This window comes from Salmo salar, chromosome ssa04, assembly GCF_905237065.1.
Source record: "Salmo salar chromosome ssa04, Ssal_v3.1, whole genome shotgun sequence".
NCBI classification, from domain to species: domain Eukaryota; kingdom Metazoa; phylum Chordata; class Actinopteri; order Salmoniformes; family Salmonidae; genus Salmo; species Salmo salar.
Window position 1 is genome coordinate 49,074,165 of NC_059445.1, and position 21,475 is coordinate 49,095,639.

Genomic DNA, 21,475 nt, shown 5'->3' on the forward strand with positions numbered 1-21,475 from the left:
GGTGCAACTCTCGCTCTCTTGAAGACAGAAGGGACGTAGCCAGCGGTCAAGGATGAGTTGATGAGCGAGGTGAGGTAGGGGAGAAGGTCTCCGGAAATGGTCTGGAGAAGAGAGGAGGGGATAGGGTCAAGTGGGCAGGTTGTTGGGCGGCCGGCCGTCACAAGACGCGAGATTTCATCTGGAGAGAGAGGGGAGAAAGAGGTCAAAGCACAGGGTAGGGCAGTGTGAGCAGGACCAGCGGTGTCGTTTGACTTAGCAAACGAGGATCGGATGTCGTCAACCTTCTTTTCAAAATGGTTGACGAAGTCATCCGCAGAGAGGGAGGAGGGGGGGAGGGGGAGGAGGATTCAGGAGGGAGGAGAAGGTAGCAAAGAGCTTCCTAGGGTTAGAGGCAGATGCTTGGAGTTTAGAGTGGTAGAAAGTGGCTTTAGCAGCAGAGACAGAAGAGGAAAATGTAGAGAGGAGGGAGTGAAAGGATGCCAGGTCCGCAGGGAGGCGAGTTTTCCTCCATTTCCACTCGGCTGCCCAGAGCCCTGTTGATGTCAGGGACAAGACTGTAGACCTACACAAGGCTGGAATGGGCTACAAGACCATCGCCAAGCAGCTTGGTGAGAAGGTGACAACAGTTGGTGCGATTATTCGCAAATGGAAGAAACACAAAAGAACTGTCAGTCTCCCTCGGCCTGGGGCTCCATGCAGGATCTCACCTCGTGGAGTTGCAATGATCATGAGAACCTTGAGGAATCAGCCCAGAACTTCACGGGAGGATCTTGTCAATGATCTCAAGGCAGCTGGGACCATAGTCACCAAGAAAACAATTGGTAACACACTACGCCGTGAGGGACTGAAATCCTGCAGCGCCCGCAAGGTCCCCCTGCTCAAGAAAGCACATATACATGCCCGTCTGAAGTTTGCCAATGAACATCTGAATGATTCAGAGGACAACTGGGTGAAAGTGTTGTGGTCAGATGAGACCAAAATGGAGCTCTTTGGCATCAACTCAACTCACCATGTTTGGAGGAGGAGGAGGAATGTTGCCTATGACCCCCCATCCCCACTGTCAAATATGGAGGTGGAAACATTTCCATTTTAGTCATTTAGCAGACACTCTTATCCAGAGCAACTTACAGTAATGAATACACTTCATTTCATGCATTTCTTTTTTTATCATTATTTTGTTTATTATTATTTTTTTTATTTTGTACTGGCCCCCCGTGGGAATCGAACCCACAACCCTGGCGTTGCACACACCATGCTGGCGTTGCAAACACCATGCTCTACCAACTGAGCCACAGGGAAGGCTATGCTTTGGGGGTGTTTTTCTGCTAAGGGGACAGGACAACTTCACCGCATCAAAGGGATGATGGATGGGGCCATGTACCGTCAAATCTTGGGTGAGAACCTCCTTCCCTCAGCCAGGGCATTGAAAATGGGTCGTGAATGGGTATTCCAGCATAACAATGACCCAAAACACATGGCCAAGGCAACAAAGCAGTGGCTCAAGAAGAAGCACATTAAGGTCCTGGAGTGGCCTAGCCAGTCTCCAGACCTTAATCCCATAGAAAATCTGTGGAGGGAGCTGAAGGTTCGAGTTGCCAAACGTCAGCCTCGAAACATTAATGACTTGGAGAAGATCTGCAAAGAGGAGTGGGACAAAAATCCCTCCTGAGATGTGTGCAAACCTGGTGGCCAACTACAAGAAACGTCTGACCTCTGTGATTGCCAACAAGGGTTTTGCCACCAAGTGCTAAGTCATGTTTTGCAGAGGGGTCAAATACTTATTCCCCTCATTAAAATGCAAATGAATTTATAAGATTTTTTACATGCATTTGTCTGGATTTTTTTGTTGTTATTCTGTCTCTCACTGTTCAAATAAACCTACCAATAACATTATAGACTGATCATTTCTTTGTCAGTGGGCAAACGTACAAAATCAGCAGGGGATCAAATACTTTTTTCCCTCACTGTATAGTGAATCGTTGTGCCTGCACATATGAATTGAGCATGCAATTGTTTATTCCTGACCTGTGCTGTTTAGAATATGATGGTGACTGTTAAGTGTCAGATAGTCAAACCAGGGCAACCATATTGTGTGCAATTTAAGTTTTAACACAAGTTTGGGGTCCCTCCCTCATATCATAAAGGAAGTATCAAACCACTACCTCTCTTTAGTGTTGTTTGAAGGGTTGTTGGTTTGTTGCTTCAGAGATGCAGGTGGTTATTTTACATTATGTACTTCACTAACAATGAACTTCCTATAACACTAATGTACTGTACTTTTGATTTTCAGGTCTTAGGTATCCTGAGTGTTAGCATTTAAAAAAAATGTGGTAACATACACTACCGGTCAAAGGTTTTAGAACACCTACTCATTCAAGGGTTTTTCTTTATTTTGACTATTTTCTACATTGTAAAACAATAGTGAAGACATCAAAACTATGAAATAACACATATGGAATCATGTAGTAACCAAAAAAGTTTTAAACAAATCAAAATATATTTTATATTTGAGATTCTTCAAATAGTCACCCTTTGCCTAGATGACAGTTTTGCACACTCTTGGCATCAAAAGTACAGTACATTAGTGTTATAGGAAGTTCATAGTGCAAATGTCAAATCATTGAATAAATTGCTAAATGAAAGCTTCTAAACTGTGGACATATGGATGGAAAGTTAATCCATGAAAATGTCATTGTTCATGTTTGGTAGGAGAAGCACATCTGTTGTGGTAATTAAATCCATATCAATATTTGCCTGGCTACCCAAACTCCTAGCTCCAGCCAAACACAACGCCACGCCCACGGTCGTTAGTTTCTACTCCGCAATGAGGGGGTTTGATTAATCTCGCTCAGGTGCCTGGGTTAGGCCCATGCCAGAACACACGTGGGTAAAGCTGCGTTTTGAAAATTAATATCTTATTGGTTAGAGATGATCCAGTCACTGATTACTTTATTTTGTACAACCACCCTCATTTTGACATCACCACCACAAACAACTTCAACAAAGGCAGTCGGAGACTGAAATATTTAAAGAACATAGAGCAGTGGAAGGATTCAGTTTGAGTCGTCAGGCAATATCAATATACCCTCTCTCATTAGTACACAGAACACAAACAGGATTGTATTCCAGCAAATTCACTAACTGATTCTCATCAGCTGTAACTGTAGTTTGCCTAAGGTTTACTTGGAAAGTTTAGTTTGTTGTTAAAATTGAATTTATTAATTTTGGCTTTAGTGTAAACTTAAATTGGGAATAAATTATTTGATCCTTTATGGAAAAAACACTGGAATTTCTGGTGACCACATGTGAAGTGTTCCAAAAACACATGGTTTCACATGTGAAATTTCATGTGAAATCATGTGATTTTCCACATGTGAAATCATGTGGTTTTTCTGTAAGGGATACCAAGCTACAATATATTTTCTATATTTCAATTGATGCATTGATGAAGGGCAAAGGTAGGCCTAACGTTAGTACAATCACAAGTCGTTTAGGTGCCAAACAACCTTAATGGACTGTACTAGTGTAACACAATGAGCTGTACCTGTTGCATTAGGAACTCTCTCCAACCTCAGTCATACCACAGGAAGAGGTTGAGAGCACTGTGCAGCCTCAACTCACCACAACTCCCTCCTTAGTGCCCCCTGGGTGAAGGCTGGATAATAAAGTGTAACCTGAGAAGGTCCTCCTGACCGACTGTCTGCCCCATCCTCAGTGTGCTGCACACTGGCTACTGTGTGAGGAGACTGGGATGGGATATCCTTATTTAGTCAGTGAGGAGGAAAGAGGGAGGCCCAGCTCAGAAAGCAGTGAGATTTCGGAAAGGGCAGGAAAAGGGTGCCTCTTACGGTACCACTGTAGAGGGCTCTCAGCACAAGCAAATTATTTTGTCAAACAAATTGTGACTATGATTTTTTGCTACCTTTAAAAACGTTCCTCTGTAGTGAACGGCAGCATCGAAGTGCACCGGGACATTACACTGTGACTGCGTTTGTGACCTGCTGGGCTTAAAAAGATGACCCCTCAACAAAGCATTGACTCACACTCCGAAGTAAACTGCAATGAGTCAAGGATTCCAGAGAAGGAGAAGGTAAGTTCTTCTTACTTCATTTTCTTTCACTTTCTACATTAGGTACTGTGCAATCTCAAATCTGTGTGTGTGTGTGTGTGTGTGTGTGTGTGTGTGTGTGTGTGTGTGTGTGTGTGTGTGTGTGTGTGTGTGTGTGTGTGTGCACGTACATCGTCAAAGTTATTTGTCAAAGAGTTGATGAATGTTTAGAATGTAGATGAATGTTTTGTATTCATTTCTGTAAATCAAGCTGAAAGCTGTATCAGGCTTTTATATAACAAGTCCTACATTGTAGACTTATAGTGCCTTCACACCTCTTGACTTTTTACACATTTTGTTTTATTACAGCCTGAATTTAAAATTGATTAAATTGAGATTTTGTGTCACTGGCCTACACACAATACCCCAAAATGCGAAAGTGGAATTGTATTTTTAGAAATGTTTACAAATGAATAAAAAATGTAATGCTGAAATGTCTTGAGTCAATGAGTATTCAAGCCCTTTGTTATGGCAAGCCTAAATAAGTTCAGGTGTAAAAATCAGCTTAACAAGTCACATAATAAGTAGCATGGACTCACTCTGCGTGCAATGACAGTGTTTAACTAATTTCTGTACTCCACACATACAATTATTTGTAAGGTCCCTCAGTTGAGCAGTGAATTTCAAACACAGATTCAACCACAAAGACCAGGGAGGTTGCTATGCAAAGAAGGTCAGCTATTGGTATATGGGTAAAAAAATGAAAGCTGACATTGACTATTCCACTTTGGATGGTGTACCTCTACACCTAGTCACACAAAGATAGAGGCGTCCTTCCTAACTCAGTTGCCGGAGAAGAAGGGAACCGCTCAGGGATTTCACCATGAAAGAGTTTAATGGCTGTGATAAGAGAAAACTGAAGATGGATCAACAACATTGTAGTTACTCCGCAATACTAAACTAAATGACAGAGTGAAAAGAAGGAAGCCTGTCCAGAATTTTTTATATTCCAGAACACGCATCCTGTTTCCAATAAGGCACTAAAGTAAAACTGCAAAAAATGTGGCAAAGAAATAAATTTATGTCCTGAATACAAAGCGTTATGTTTGGGGAAAATCCAACACAACACATCACTAAGTACCACTCTTCATATTTTCAAGCATGGTGGTGTCTGCATCATGTTATGGGTATGCTTGTCATTGGCAAGGACTAGGGAGTGTTTTTTAGGATAAAAATAAACTGAAAAGAAGTAAGATAAGGCAAAGTCCTAGAAGAAAACCTGGTTCAGTCTGCTTTCCACCAGACACTGGGAGACAAATTTACCTTTCAGCAGGACAATAACCTAAAACACAAGGCCAAATATACACTGGAGTTGGTTACCAAGATGACATTGAATGTTCCTGAGTGGCCTAGTTACATTTCTGACTTAAATCAGCTTGAAAATCTATGGCAAGACTTGAAAATGGCTGTCTAGCAATGATCAACAACCAACTTGACAGAGCTTGAAGAATTTTTTTACGATTAATGGAAAAATATTTTACAATCCAGGTGTGCAAAGCTCAGAGACTTACCCAGAAATACTCACAGCTGTAATCACTGCCAAAGGTGATTCAAACATGTATTGACTCACGGGTGTGAATACTTATGTAAATCAGATATTCTGTATTTCATCTTCCCTAAATTTGCTAAAATTTCAACAACAACAAGAAATTCACGTTGTCATTATGGGGTATTGTGTGTAGATGGATAAGAAATATAAATGTAATCAATTTTGAATTCAGGCTGTAACACAACAAAATGTGGAATAAGTCAAAGTGTGTGAACACTTTCTGAAAGCACCATATCAACAATGGCAGTCTCAATGTATTATCCTCACTTACTTAACATGTTCATGGATTTGTTTGTGGTCTCTTTTCATCACTCGGCTTGAAAATCCAAGGTTGAAATTGTATGCACCACCCTACACAATACTGTATATACAGTGGCTTGCAAAAGTATTCTCCCCTTTGGCATTTTTCCTATTTTGTTAAAATTGACTTTTTGGGGGGTTTGTATCATTTGATTTACACAACATGCCTACCACTTTGAAGATGCAAAATACTTTTAATTGTGGAACAAACAAGAAATAATAAGGAAAGAAAACAGAAAACTTGAGCGTGCATAACTCTTCACCCCCCCCCCCAAAGTCAATACTTTGTAGAGCCACCTCTTGCAGCAATTACAGCTGCATGTCTCTTGGGGTATGTCTCTATAAGCTTGGCACATCTAGCCACTGGGATTTTTGCCCATTCTTCAAAGCAAAACTGCTCCAGCTCCTTCAAGTTGGATGGGTTCCGCTGGTGTACAGCAATCTTTAAGTCATACCACAGATTCTCAATTGGATTGAGGTCTGGGCTTTGACTAGGCCATTCCAAGACATTTCAATGTTTCCCCTTAAACCACTCAAGTGTTGCTTTAGCAGTATGCTTAGGGTCATTGTCCTGCTGGAAGATGAACCTCTGTCCCAGTCTCAAATCTCTGGAAGACTGAAACAGGTTTCCCCTCAACAATTTCCCTGTATTTTGCACCATCCATCATTCCTTCAATTCTGACCAGTTTCCCAGTCCCTGCCGATGAAAAACATCCCCACAGCATGATAGTGCCACCACCATGCTTTATGGTGGTGGCATGAAGGGATGGTGTGCTCGGGGTGATGAGAGGTGTTGGGTTTAGGCCAGACATAGTGTTTTCCTTGATGGCCAAAAAGCTACATTTTAGTCTCATCTGCCCAGAGTACCTCCATCCATATGTTTGGGGAGTCTCTCACATGCCTTTTGGCGAACACCAAACGTGTTTGCTTATTTTTTCTTTAAGCAATGGCTTTTTCTGGCCACTCTTCCATAAAGCCCAGCTCTGTGGAGTTTACGGCTTAAAGTGGTCCTATGGACAGATACTATGCAACTCGAAATTGAGCTCAGGTGCGTACTGTTTCCATTGATCATCCTTGAGATGTATCTACAACTTGATTGGAGTCCACCTGTGGTAAATTCAATTGATTGGTCATGATTTGGAAAGGCACCAACCTGTCTATATAAGGTCCCTCAGTTGACAGTGCATGTCAGAGCAAAACCAAGACATGAGGTCGAAGGAATTGTCCGTAGAGCACCGAGACAGTATTGTGTCACAGATCTGGGGAAGGGTACCAAACATTTATGCAGCACTGAAGGTTCCTCAAGAACACAGTGGCCTCCATCATTCTTAAATGTAAGAAGTTTGGACTCTTCCTAGAGCTGGCTGTCCGACCAAACTGAGCAATTAGGGAAGAAGGGCCTTGGTCAGGGAGGTGACCAAGAATCCGATGGTCACTCTGACAAAGCTCCAGAGTTCCTCTGTGGAGATGGGAGAACCTTTCAGAACGACAACCATCTCTGCAACACTCCACCAATCAGGCCTTTATGATAGAGTGGGCAGACGGAAGCCACTCCTCGGTAAAAGGCACATGACAGCCCGCTTGGAGTTTGCCAAAAGGCACCTAAAGGACTCTCAGACCATGAGAAACAAGATTCTCTGGTCTGATGAAACCAAGATTCAACTCTTTCACCTGAATGTCAAGTGTCACGTCTGGAGGAAACCTGGCACCATACCTACGGTAAAGCATGGTAGTGGCAGCATCATGCTGTGGGGATGTTTTCAGCGGCAGCGACTGGGAGACTAGTCAGAATTGAGGGACAAATGAACGGAGCAAACTACAGAGAGATCCTTGATGAAAACCTGTCCTAGAGCGCTCAGGACCTCAGACTGGGGCGACTTTCCAACAGGACAATGACCCTAAGCACACAGCCAAGACAATGCAGGAGTGGCTTCGGGACAAGTTTCTGAATGTTCTTGAGTGGGCCAGCCAGACTTGAACCCGTTCTAACATCTCTGGAGAGACCTGAAAACAGCTGTGCAGTCCCCATCCAAACTTAGAGGTTGAGAGGATCTTCAGAGAAGAATGGGAGAAACTCCCCAAATACACGGGTGCCAAGCTTGTAGCGTCATACCCAAGAAGACTCAAGGCTGTAATCGCTACCAAAGGTGTGTCAACAAAGTACATAGTAAAGGGTCTGAATACTTATGTAAATGAAATATTTCCTTTTTTTAAATAAATTTGCTATAAATTCTAAAAAACTTTTTTTGCTTTGTCATTATGAGGTATTGTGTGTAGACTGATGAGAAAACAAATCTATTTTATACATTTTAGAATTAGGCTATAATGTAACAAAATGTGGAAAAAGTCAAGGGGTCTGAATACTTTCCAAATGCACTGTATATATAAAAGGTTGGAGAAGACTCTATGAAAACCCAATTAATTATTCTATATAACAATCCATGTGTACTTATACCGCATACCGAGCTGGATTGTAAAGTAGGAAATGTTTAAATTGCACATGGTAATCATGCAGATGGACGAACCAACTGAGGAAATATTGGACTTCCGCTTTCATTTAAGAATAGAAAAAGAAAAGGAAGGTGAATAAATCAAATGTAAATAGATTTGCAATACCATAGAAAATACTTGCACATCCCATAACACAATATCTCAACCACACATATTCAATATTGAGGAGTTTAGAACCTCCCTGCAGCATTGTGTAGCTCTACCCCAATGGGCTAATAATACTGGCATGGTGGAGAGGGCTTCCTTCACCCCAAAGCTGCCTAGCAGAGGCAGGAAACAGATGCAACTATACCACATTCTGCTTTCCATCACTTATGGAAAAAACATGTAATTTTTTTTATTTATGCAGTGCTACAATTATATTGTATTGTATTTTATGAGATGCAGTAGCCTACATGGATGATGAGAAAAATATATGACTAACCATGTACCGAGTAGGCCTACAGATATCAATTCCTGGTACTAACTATTTTACAAGAGCTCTACCCAGTGGGCAAAATTTGTTGAAAAGACATCAGGCTTAGCATGACTGCTGGACTTCACTACAAATTACATCAGTATGATGTCTCATGTGTACATTTTCTCAATTATAGCCAGGAGAGAACGTAGTCTGCAGATCAAATTTCTTTACTTCTCTGCCACTGACTGCAAACTTATTTTCCTGCTGCGTTGTTGTTATAAATTACAGTACATGGTCAAATCAAGGCTCTCCTTGGTAAAATTAGATAGATGAAGGTCATTGCAAACCATGTCATTATGAAACACAACCCAATGCTTTCAAGGTTGGTCATGTGTAATGAAATAATAACAAAATGCACTAACTGTAAATCGCTCTGGATAAGAGCATCTGCTAAATGACTAAAATGTAAATGTAAACGGTCTCTCCTGTTCCATAGACTACGTTCACAGTAGGGAATCATCTCTTGTTGTTAATTTGGAGGAACTACCCCTTTACCAAGCCACTTTTGGCTCCATGAATGAACAATCTGTTTATTTCATCCCTGATTGGAAAATCTATGTTTTTCTCACAGAAAATGAGGACAGCACTTCAGCGAAGACATTCTGGCCAATCAGCCATCACAAAGGCATTCAGCAAACCAAAGGGTCACAGCAGGTCAGCCATATTAATAATGCTAAACCGTCTGTCTGTCTGTCTGTCTGTCTGTCTGTCTGTCTGTCTGTCTGTCTGTCTGTCTGTCTGTCTGTCTGTCTGTCTGTCTGTCTGTCTGTCTGTCTGTCTGTCTGTCTGTCTGTCTGTCTGTCTGTCTGTCTGTGTCTGTCTGCACACTTGTCTCCAGACTTGTTTTCCCTTTTTACTCATGCTACACTACATGACCAAACGTATATGAACTCCTGCTTGTCGAACATCTCATTCCAAAATCATGGGCAGCTTCCGCTGTTCTGGGAAGGCTTTCCACTAGATGCTGGAACATTGCTGCAGGGACTTGCTTCCATTCAGCCACGAGCATTAGGGAGGTAAGGCACTGAGGTTGGGCGATTAGGCCTGGCTCGCAGTCGTCGTTACAATTCATCCCAAAGTTGTTCGATGGGGTAGAGGTGAGGGCTCTGTGCAGGCCAGTCAAGTTCTTCCACACCGATCTCGACAAACCATTTCTGTATGGACCTCGCTTTGTGCACAGGGGCATTGTCATACTGAAACAGGAAAGGGCCTTCCCCAAACAGTTACCACAAAATTGGAAGCACAGAATCGTCTAGAATGTCATTGTATGCTGTAGCATTAAAATGTCCCTTCACTGGAACTAACGGGCCTAGCCTGAACCATGAAAACATCCCCAGACCATTTGGGGCAGGTAGCATTCTCCTGGCATCCGCCAAACACAGATTCGTCCATCAGACTGCCAGATGGTGAATCGTTGGTTCATCACTCAAGAGTCCAGTGGCGGTGACCTTTACACCACTCCAGCCGACGCTTGGCATTGTGCATGGTGAACTTAGGTTTGTGTGCGGCTGCTCGGCCATGGAAACCCATTTCATGAAGCTCCCGATGAACAGTTATTGTGCTGAAGTTTCTTCCAGAGGCAGTTTGGAACTCAGTAGTGAGTCTTGCAACCGAGGACAGACGATTTTTACACGCTACGCACTTCAGCACTTTATAATGTTTACATACCCTACATTACTCATCTCATATGTATATACTGTACTCTATACCATCTACTGCATCTTGCCTATGCCGTTCGGCCATCATTCATTCATATATTTTTATGTACATATTCTTATTCATTCCTTTACACTTTACACTAAGGTAGTTGTGAAATTGTTAGGTTAGATTACTTGTTAGATATTACTGCATGGTCAGAACTAGAAGCACAAGCATTTCATTACACTCGCATTAACATCTGCTAACCATGTGTATGTGACAAATAAAATTTGATTTGATTTGAGCACTCGGCGGTCCCATACTGTGAGCTTGTGTGGCCTATCACTTCCCAGCTGAGCTGTTGTTTATCCTAGACCTTTCCACTTCACAATAACAGCACTTACAGTTGACCGTGGCAGCTCTAGCAAGGCAAACATTTTACAAACTGACTTGTTGGAAAGGTGGCCTCCTATGACGGTGCCACGTTGAAAGTCACTGAGCTCTTCAATAAGGCCATTTTACTGCCAATATTTGTCTATGGTGATTGCATTTCTGTGTGCTCGATTTTATACAACTGTCAGCAACGGGTGTGGCTGAAATAGCCAAATCCACTAATTTGAAGGGGTGTCCACATACTTTTGTATATATAGTGTATTTGTTTTCATAGCTCAATTTTTTCTCATGTCAGTGACTGATTGTATTTACTCATGGTTCAGCCATAATAACTGTCTCATCTGACAGGAAGAATGTACGTTTTTCCAGCCATTGTAATTGTTCAGTGATACAATATTTGTATTACTGTCAGCTTTGCACAGGCCCTGTCGCTGCATTTATCAAGAAAGCAAACTAGAAGCAGACTGGTGATAGGCTTATGTTGCCATGAGTTATTGAATGACATTATGCCATACTGGATATGATATGGTACAGTATATTTGTTAGTGTACAGCATAAGAATGCATATGCTCCATATGACCATAGCCACGGGAAGTAGGGGTGCTGAGGGTGCTGCAGTACCCCCTAAAACATGCAATTATTATTATTTATTTATTTATTTATTTATTTTCTCCAAAAAGTAGTGCACTGGGCCTTTACTAGTCCTGTATTAGTGGACTGATATAAATGTCTGTAGCACCGGCAAACATTTTTTAAATCCCCCCACAGCTACTTCCAGCAGCTATACAACCTATGGATAGCCTATGGATGTGGTTTTCTATTCTCTCATTTTAATCTATTTCGTTTTTCCAATGATGTTTGTACTGCTCTTGTGCTGTGGAAGGGCTAACATTTTGTTTCCATGTTTGAACCTCTCTTCTCCAAGCCCTGCTCTAGCTCACTGTCTCAATGACGCATAACGCACACGGCACTCCACAGTCCCAAGGTCTTTAGCGCTGCCATCTGCAAAGAATTCCTGCCTTTATTTGGTCAGAGCTTCTCTATCATGGTAACAGCAGCTAAATAGTGAGGAGTAACAAAAACAACCCCTGTGAAATACGGCCTGTGGGGCTCTTGCCATCACGGATTAGCTCCTACAAAAAAATGAAGATAATTTAGTCTCTATCTACCTTTTGATTGGCTTTGTTTACAAAAGATCACTATTAATTGACACTTAATTCTGTAGACATCTAGATTCCCTCCCTCACTATGCCTTTTTTGTGTCATAGTCATTAAAACTGTAGTACATGCTTCTGTATTTGCAGCAACGATCATAAAGATTTCAACATTGATACTATCTTAATCATTGCCATTTGACACCTTTGTGTATGTGCTGGTAGTCCCAGGTGGTACTGGTAGCTCCGTTGTAGTCACTGGCACACCCCGCACAAGCTTTTGGGGGCCCATATGAACACATCATAAACCATGAAACATTTTTTAGAATGACAGGAAATTAGCTTAGGGATTCTTTAAAGTCTGGACAATCCTTGTCCGGTAGGAGAACTTTATTTGTATAATTGAAAAAATATTTTGCATTATTTGAGCTTAACATTTACAGTTAGGGGAATTTTATAGAGAAAATATTTGTTTTGGGAATTTTCAAAATACTTTCAATATTATTAATTTCCTTGTCAGCTTCATGCTTGGAATTGCCCTTGTTCGGAGCAAAGGATCCAAATTTCACTCTTCAAAAAAGTGTTAAAGTGTCATTTCTTGCAATAGCAAGAATCTGTGACTTTAAAGAAGATTTCTCTTAAAACTGTGATTCCTAAAAGATTTGTCCAGAGATTTGGTCAACTCGATATATTAATAATTTAACAGTATATGCATTGATTTTAATCTGACTAAATTGATCTCAAAACCCACATCGCTAAATGTGAAAAATCCTGTTAACTGATTGATTTCATTTTTACTAATAACCCCCATAAATATTTGTCTCGTGGAGTATTTGCATATGATCTCAGTGATCATTGTCCCATTGTATGTATTAGAGTTACAAAACAGCAAAATACTAATCATCATTTAATTAAGAAGATACATATTAAAAAGTTTGTTCAACTGATTTAGCCACTATTTCCTGTATTCCTGACCCTGAGTTGGCTCTAGAAAATGTATCCTCCATATTTATTCATCTGGCAGATAAACACGCCCCTTTGAAACAATTCAGAGTCAAAGATAGATCGAACCCTTGGTTTTCTTCTGAATTATCTGAGCTCATTCAGAGGAGAAATCAGGCCTGGGCCATAGAAAAAAAAATTGACTGTAGTGGATACCTAGTCAGTTGTACAACTGAATGCCTTCAACTGAAATGCGTCTTCCGCCTTAATCGACATCCACGTCTTCAGCGCCTGGGGAACAGTGGGTTAACTGCCTTGCTTAGGGGCAGAACGACAAATTTTTACCTTGTCAGCTCAGGGATTCGATCCAGCAACCTTTCGGTTACAGGCCCAACGCTCTAAACAAATTTTAGAAAACAGTAAATGCACTTTTTACAAATTCCTCTTCTTCCCTGCCTAAGCAAGTTCTGTCTGACTCTGGCATCATAACTGAGTTGAATGGGATAAGTGTTGCTTTTAATCATTGTTTTATCTCGGCAGGCTTTTTATTTTGTCAGTCAATCGACGGCTCTTCCCTCTGCCTGCCTCTAGCTGACTCGATGGTTAACCTGTCAACTTCTAGCGAATCTCTGTTTTTATTTCAACAATTTACTATCTGTGATGTGCTAGATGCGAGAGCTGATATGCTTGGTCCATTTTTTCTGCAGCTCTCTGCCTCCCTTATTGCTGAATCATTAACCCATATTTTTAACCTGACGATTATATCTGGTACTGTCGCCAAGGTTTGGAAGGTGGCCCGTGTACTCCCCCTTCACAAAGAAAAGGTTAGATACTGTTGATCACTCACTGCTAATTCAGAGGCTTTTCTCAATTGGCCTAAGCTCTATCTAACTACAGTCTGCCTTCACTGTATACAAAAAACACACAAATAAAACTAAATTGCACAAATCCTATATCACTCAAATACACAAATAGAATAACACACTTATAAAGAAGAGAACCTGATTATTACACTATTACACAAAAACAAAAACTAAATTGCACAACTAATTGCATTAGTACTGTACAAAGTTAGAGGTGTGCTATTTGATAGATTCACCCGCTCCCCCTACCTGGGCTTCCAGTGGGGAGACCTGAGGTCAACCTACCCCCACCCCCCTCCCCATCTTGTACTTCTGAGTGGTAGACCTTCCCAGGCAGTAGCCTGCCTAGCTTACAAACTACAATCAGGGTTCCCACTCCAAGGTTATTTGAAAGGTTAATTGACCCACAGTCCCACACAGTGACGTGATATCATTGACGTGACGTGCAAATCAGCGATAGAAAACCGATCGCGCAAATGTCACCATTTCGAATATTATTATTATTTTTAATTTAAAAAAAATTGTGCGGGCGTTCTGTGCCGCCCCCAGCAAGATGCCACCCTGGGCGGTTGCCCATGTCGCCTATACCTAAATCCGCCACTGAGTGTAGGTGCAATGTTTGAATCAGCATGTTAGACCGCTGCGCCACTCAGGATCCCGAGTGTAGTGCACATGTAACAAACTCTTTCCATGGAGGGCTGTGTTTGCAGGTTTTTAGCTCCTTCCTTGTACTTGATTGATAAATTAAGGTCACTAATTAGTAAAGAACTCCCCTCATCTACAAAGTAAAATGCATTCATACCCCTTGACTTTTTCAAAATGTTGCTGTGTTACAGACTGAATTTAAAATTACATTGAGATTTTGTGTCACTGGCCTACAAACAATACCCCATAATGTCAAAGTGGAATTATGTTTTTAGAAATATTTCTCCAAATTAATAAAAAATGAAAAGCTGAAATGTCTTGAGTCAATAAGTATTCAACCCCTTTGTTATGGCAAGCATGAATAAATGCAGGAGTAAAAATTGCTTAACAAGTCACATGATAAGTTGCATGGACTCACTCTGTGTGCAATAATAGTGTTTAAGATGATGATTTTTTAATGACCACCTCATCTCTGTACCCCACACAATTATCTCTAATAAGACCAGGGAGGTTTTCCAATGCCTCACAAAGAGCACCTATTGGTAGATACGTTTTTAAAAAATGCAGACATTGAATATCCCTTTGAGCATTGTGAAAATTATTAATTATACTTTGGATAGTATAACTAACTCAGTTGCCGGAGAGGAAGGAAAGCGCTCAGGGATTTCACCATGAGGCCAATGGTGACTTTAAAACAGTTACATAGTTTAATGGCTGTGATAGGAGAAAACTGAGGATGGATTAACAGCATACTCCACAATACTAAATGACAGAGTGAAAAGAAGGAAGCCTGTACAGAATAAAAAATATTCCAAAACATGCATCCTGTGTGCAATAAGGCACTTAAGTAAAACTGCAAAAAATGTGTGTCCTTTATGTCCTGAATACAAATCCAACACAACACATCATTGAGTACCACTTCATATTTTCAAGCATTGTGGTGGCTGCATCATGTTATGGGTATGCTTGTCATTGGCAAGGACTAGGGAGTTTTTAGGGTAAAAATAAATTAATGGAGAAGAGAATGGAGAATGGAGCTAAGCACAGCCAAAATCTTGGAGGAAAACCTGGTTAGTCCGCTTTTCAACAGACACTGGGAGACGAATTCACCTTTCAGCAGAACAATAACCTAAAACACAAGGCCAAATATACACTGAAGTTGATTACCAAGACGACATTGAATGTTCCTGAGTGGCTTAGTTACAATTTTGACTTAAATCGACTTGAAAATCTATGGCAAGACTTGAAAATGTCTGCCTAGCAATGATCGACAACCAACATGACAGATCTTTTTTTTAAAGAATACTGTGCAAGTATTGTACAATCCATGTGAGCAAAGCTTACCCAGAAAGACTCACAGCTGTAATCGCTGCCAAAGGTGATTCTAACAAGTATTGACTCAGGGATGTGAATATTTATGTAAATTAGATATTTCGACAGGTGAGAAAAAAAATGTCATCCCTTTTGAATTCAGGCTGTACTGTAACACAACAAAATGTGTAAAAAGGGAAGGGGTCTGAATACTTTCCGAATGCACTGTAAGTCAAGGGGTATGAATACTTTCTGAAGGTACTGTATGTAACCCCTGTGTGTTTTTTTGTGTGATGTGATGAATGTATTGCAAATGCCTGTTTGATGGGAAACATCGTCCAGTATCATGTCTCATTGCCAGAGACATGATACCCCCTTTACAGAGTGTTTTTTGTCTTTAGGGATGCCGTCCCAGTCCCATCACCAAGAGCAGCGCTGATCCAAAGCCTAACATCCCAGAGTGCAGAGTTTGTGATGGAAGAGCACGTGCAGCTCAGCACTGGACTGCAGACCCAGGAGAGACACTTGTTCCTCTTCAGTGACACACTCATCATCGCTAAATCAAAGTTAGTCCTCAGCATATAAAAATAATGTTCACTTACTGAACAAGATGAATAGAATAGATGAGAACTAACAATGACTTAATAGAAGTTATCATTTTCTCCATTATGTAAATTGTACAGATTTATCTTAGGACGAGAGGGGCACTTTAAAAAAATGAAAATATAAAGGAGAATTGATGATTGCAATTACTGTTGTATTTAACCTGTTGTCTTGCAGGTCTTCCACAAGCCGCAAACGGAAGGAGAGAGTGAGGCTGTGTGAGATGTGGTTGGCTTCCTGCATGGAAGAGGTTGCAGAGAGAAAACTGTGCTCAAAGAACTCCTTTGTCATTGGCTGGCCTACCACCAATTACGTGGTAACTCTCAGGTAGGCTACTCCAATCTAATCATTTTTGGTTAGTACTTGACATTTAATTAAATTCCTATTTTGGGGAAATAAAGATGACATTTGTTTTCCCTATCAGTTCATCGGAGTCAAAGGAGAAGTGGCTTTCCACTTTACAATGGTAAGGAAACACTCACAAAACCCAGATGTACAATATAGAAAAAGACTTCTGAAATAAAATGTATAGGATTATGTACTGTACCTATTTGGCACAGGCACATCACCAAATCCAAGGAAGTGGAATATCTCAGTAATCTCACCATGAAGGTTGTTCTCATGGACATTGGAAATAGTGCAATGGTAAGACAATTCACTCATCTACAACTACTGCTACTTCTCGGATAAGTATTGATTATTTTCCCCAAATGTTCACATTCTAAATGAAATATGATTACATGTATGACTATTTCTAGTTAACATAAAAAAAATTCAAGTAACCTCAGAAAATATTTTTCAATTCTAAAAGATTATGAAGGAATTATTTGTGTTTTAATCTAGACGACTGTGAATGTGGACAATACATGTGACGTTGACAAAGTCATCAGAATCCTCACCCAACAATTTAGACTCACTGTGAGTTGTTGCCACCAATTTCTGTATTCATTATGTCTTTGTTCTATTATTAGAAGTAATCCAAATGTTCTGTTTGGATTATGTATGGATAAACATTTTACTATAATTCTAGAGTAATATATCATTATTATTATTACTATTACCAAGCTCTGCAATATTACACCTGTTGTAAATCATTTGTTTTGTTTTTTTAAGGTTTACTCTTTAGATCAAATTCTGCTACCACTAGCTTACATGTTTACTCATAAATCTTTAGAAAAGACAGGAAGAGTATCAGAAAAGGAACACAAGGATCATTGACAACATTTTATGCTTTACAATGGCATTTCCTGTCTTTGACCATGCCTGGGCTTATAGATTACTCTGAGTTTCCTTTCTTCATCCTAAACATAATTTTTCTACTCCCATAGGGCAGACCCACTGACTACCGCCTCTGGGTAGTCTCAGGGAGAGAGGAAGCCCCATATCCTCTTATCGGTGAGGAAATGTGATAGTACTATCACTATGCACTGAAACACGCCTCCAAAAACAGTCAGGATGAAGGCACACTTGGCTTGGATTTTAGACCATAGTTTCTGTCTAGTCAAAGGATTACCCAAACCAATATTTCAGTCGGGCAGGTTCTGTCTGTTCTCATCTTAGTGTGTTCACATGGAGCGTTTGTGACTTGAAACTGTAATCTGGCGACCTGGCTACAGGAGCCCTTCACAAAGCCAAGGCATATTAGGAATCCTGGGGATCGGAAAAGGGATTCATGAGGGCCTTTGTGTGTCTGGAATTAATGTCTCATACAACCGCATGCTATTCTGTCTAAAGGGCAGATACCTATTTTTCTCAAGTCAATGCTGGTAGAAAAATATATCATTTAGTCAATGCTCATTTTTATATTGTAGCAGACACTCTTATCCAGAGCAACTTACAGTAGTGAGTGTATACATTTTCATACTGGTGACCTGTGGGAATCAAACCCACAACCCTGGCGTTGCAAGCACCATGCTCTACCAACTGAGATACACTGGACTACATTTAAATCAGCAGCAACAAAATAAATCCTGGGAAATGTAGGTGATCTCAGTTTAAAAAAAATGTGCTTAGGACTGGTACTACAAGCATTTTTATCTAACATTTGTTTTGTCTTTAAGCCCATGTAATTATAAGGAGGTTGTGATTCATCATGTATCTCCCATATAATTGAATCACTCCTTTCGATTTTTGTCTCCTTGCCTCTTGACTCCTTCAAACTCCTTTCGATTTTTGGGGTTTATTTGAACCGATAGTTCAAGCTAATGACAGATTAGCAGGAACAATGAAATGATAATGGGTCACAGAGCAACGTTGCGTTGTGCTTAAGAACAAACCTTAGCCGTGGTATATTGGCCATTACCACACCCCTTTGTGCCTTATTCCTTAACTAAACAGAAATGGTAGCAGCAGGGAGTGAATGCATTTTCCAATTCTATACAAAAAAAACTGATCTGATCTACATGTGTCATGTCTGACAGGTCATGAGCATCCCTTCAGTATTATCCTGAACTCCTTGAGGGAAATGGACCGCCAAGCCTCGGCAGTCACCAACAACATTCTGACTGTAGATGGGAGCCTCTACCTTGATCACCTTCTTAAAGACGCTTCCGGCCCTCGCTTCATCCTTAGGCTAAAGGCTGAAGGGGGAGGACGTGGTCGAGCAGGTGAATCATTCATTAACTTTCACAGAGAGAGAGAGAGAGAGAGAGAGAGAGAGAGAGAGAGAGAGAGAGAAAGAGATGCTGGCATGTATTGATTTTTAAGTTCCACCGATATACACCACAGGGGTAAACAATGTAATTTTCTTTAGTGCATTTTGTTTCTACTTTCTACACGTCAATTATCTAGCCCTCTTTACGGAAGTGGTTTATTCATAATGGAGATAGTAAATAACTTCCTGTCACGCTAGCACATGTAGTTCTACAGATGTTATCAGAATCTCCATCCTGTAATTAGAATAATTACAGTGTTCTAAATGTTCCATTGCTTGTTGGAGGCATAGCATACTGTCTCTCTGTCATAGCATACTGTCTCTCTGTCATAGCATAAAATTGTGAGAGAAAAAATTATACAAATTATTTTATAACTGACCTTTTTGCTGCTCTTTATAATGAATCATGTATTCTCAAATGCCAATTGAATTGTTATTCACAATCATTATTATGCGCAAATGCGGAAAGTATATCTGAAAAACCATGCATGGCGATTTCTCTGCATGATGCCTTATTAAGTGTGTTTTCAACAGCTGTCTTGTAATGTCAACATTTTCTACTGAACAATTTATGGCAAGACTCATGTGTTTAACTTTTTCCACCATACATCAGTGCTCACATCTCAGGAACGATAAAATGATAATGGGTCACAGAGCAGTATAGGCCCAGATTCAGTCCTACTGTGACAGCGGTATGTACGTGTACCAGGAGCAGCAGCACTAACCACTTGACTATCCAGGTCATATCATCATTCATTCATGATTATAAATTGGGTGATTCAAGCCCTGAATGCTGATTGGCCAACATTCCAGTATACCACAGGTATGACAAAACATTTATTTTTGCTGCTCTAATTACGTTATTAACCAGTTTATAATGGCAGTAAGGCACCTCGAGGGTTTGTGGTATATGGCCAATATACCACGTCTAAGGGCTGTATCCACACATCAGTTCCTCACATCCCTGTCTTTTCATGTATGCCTTTGTGGCCGTATTGTCCCTGTCTGTGTCTGCATACTTAGAAAACAAGGTTCTTCAAGAGTTAATTGGTAAGGGTGATGGTTCTATGTGCAACCATAATGACTCTTTAAGTGGTAATTTAGCTGTGCGACCTGGAGTTTCATTTTGGGAGCACCAGTGGGAAAAAAAATACTCTTCTCTACACTGCTCAAACAAGACAGGATGTCTCCCGCGGTCGCTTGCTTTATGCTCCTCGGCCACACACAGCAAGCGCCACCCTCTGTCACTCATGCAGGTAGCACACAATTCCTCCAGAGAAGGGTGCAATTGCGACCGGAAATTCAGGGCATTCCTACATGTGGGCATTCCTGCATCTGCAGGAACACCTCTTTATACTTATATTGGTAGATGTTTTATTTAGGACAGACATAGGCAGGGGCACTCCAGTAGAGTAGGTGGCATAATGCACAATAACATTGGATTCCAGTTGCCGATAAACCCCAAAGAAGAAGGGGGGGGGCAACAACGGTAGCTAGCTAGCCATATACCAGTAGACAGTGGTTGCAGTCCAAACATTTAAAAGACACACCCTCGTCTTCTTACCCTCGCCTTATGCCCTTGGAGGAATCCCCGTCGCCATCTTGGAGGGTGGTCCAAATGATTAGCCAAGCAAGGGAAGTTTGCAACGTAAGCCCCTCAGCCCTCGTATTTAGTCGTCTTTGCGAGTGTACAAATATGTTCACTCCGGGGCCTGAAACTCCCCATAATTCAATTCGCAACGATTGTACACGCTAAGAAAAGTCAGCAAAAACTTAAAAACCACATCAATGGAGAAGTCAACATACATGTGTAAGTAAAAACAAATGCAAATAAGTTAGAAATGATGCTACTAATGCACATGACGGCCCAAACACGTCACGTAAATATGTTTTGGTTTGGTTATCTTTTGGAAATTGTAGAAATTATAAATGTTCCTTCTTCAGAAGTTCCAGCTAGGCAGGCTAACGTTAGTTAGCTAATTAATTTGCTAGCTATCATACAGTAGGCGTATATTAATAATTATATATACACTGCTCAACAAAATAAAGGGAACACTTAAACAACACAATGTAACTCCAAGTCAATCACACTTCTGTGAAATCAAACTGTCCACTTAGGAAGCAACACTGATTGACAATAAATTTCACATGCTGTTGTGCAAATGGAATAGACAACAGGTGGAAATTATAGGCAATTAGCAAGACACCCCCAATAAAGGAGTGGTTCTGCAGGTGGGGTCCACAGACCACTTCTCAGTTCCTATGCTTCCTGGCTGATGTTTTGGTCACTTTTGAATGCTGGCGGTGCTTTCACTCTAGTGGTAGCATGAGATGGAGTCTACAAC

General features: G+C 40.8%; 1 protein-coding gene across 1 annotated transcript in view; it reads left to right on the forward strand.

The window, feature by feature from the left end:
* The first annotated feature begins 3,743 nt into the window (after positions 1-3,743).
* Positions 3,744-21,475, forward strand: part of LOC106603313 (rho GTPase-activating protein 20) — a 31,606-nt gene continuing 13,874 nt past the window's right edge. Inside the window, exons 1-9 of the mRNA XM_014196830.2 lie at positions 3,744-4,090; positions 9,500-9,582; positions 16,276-16,440; positions 16,655-16,804; positions 16,902-16,943; positions 17,038-17,122; positions 17,321-17,395; positions 17,806-17,872; positions 18,898-19,083. Coding sequence (XP_014052305.1) covers positions 4,016-4,090; positions 9,500-9,582; positions 16,276-16,440; positions 16,655-16,804; positions 16,902-16,943; positions 17,038-17,122; positions 17,321-17,395; positions 17,806-17,872; positions 18,898-19,083 — 928 coding nt within the window. The 5' untranslated portion in view covers positions 3,744-4,015. The remainder of the gene's footprint in view (positions 4,091-9,499; positions 9,583-16,275; positions 16,441-16,654; positions 16,805-16,901; positions 16,944-17,037; positions 17,123-17,320; positions 17,396-17,805; positions 17,873-18,897; positions 19,084-21,475) is intronic.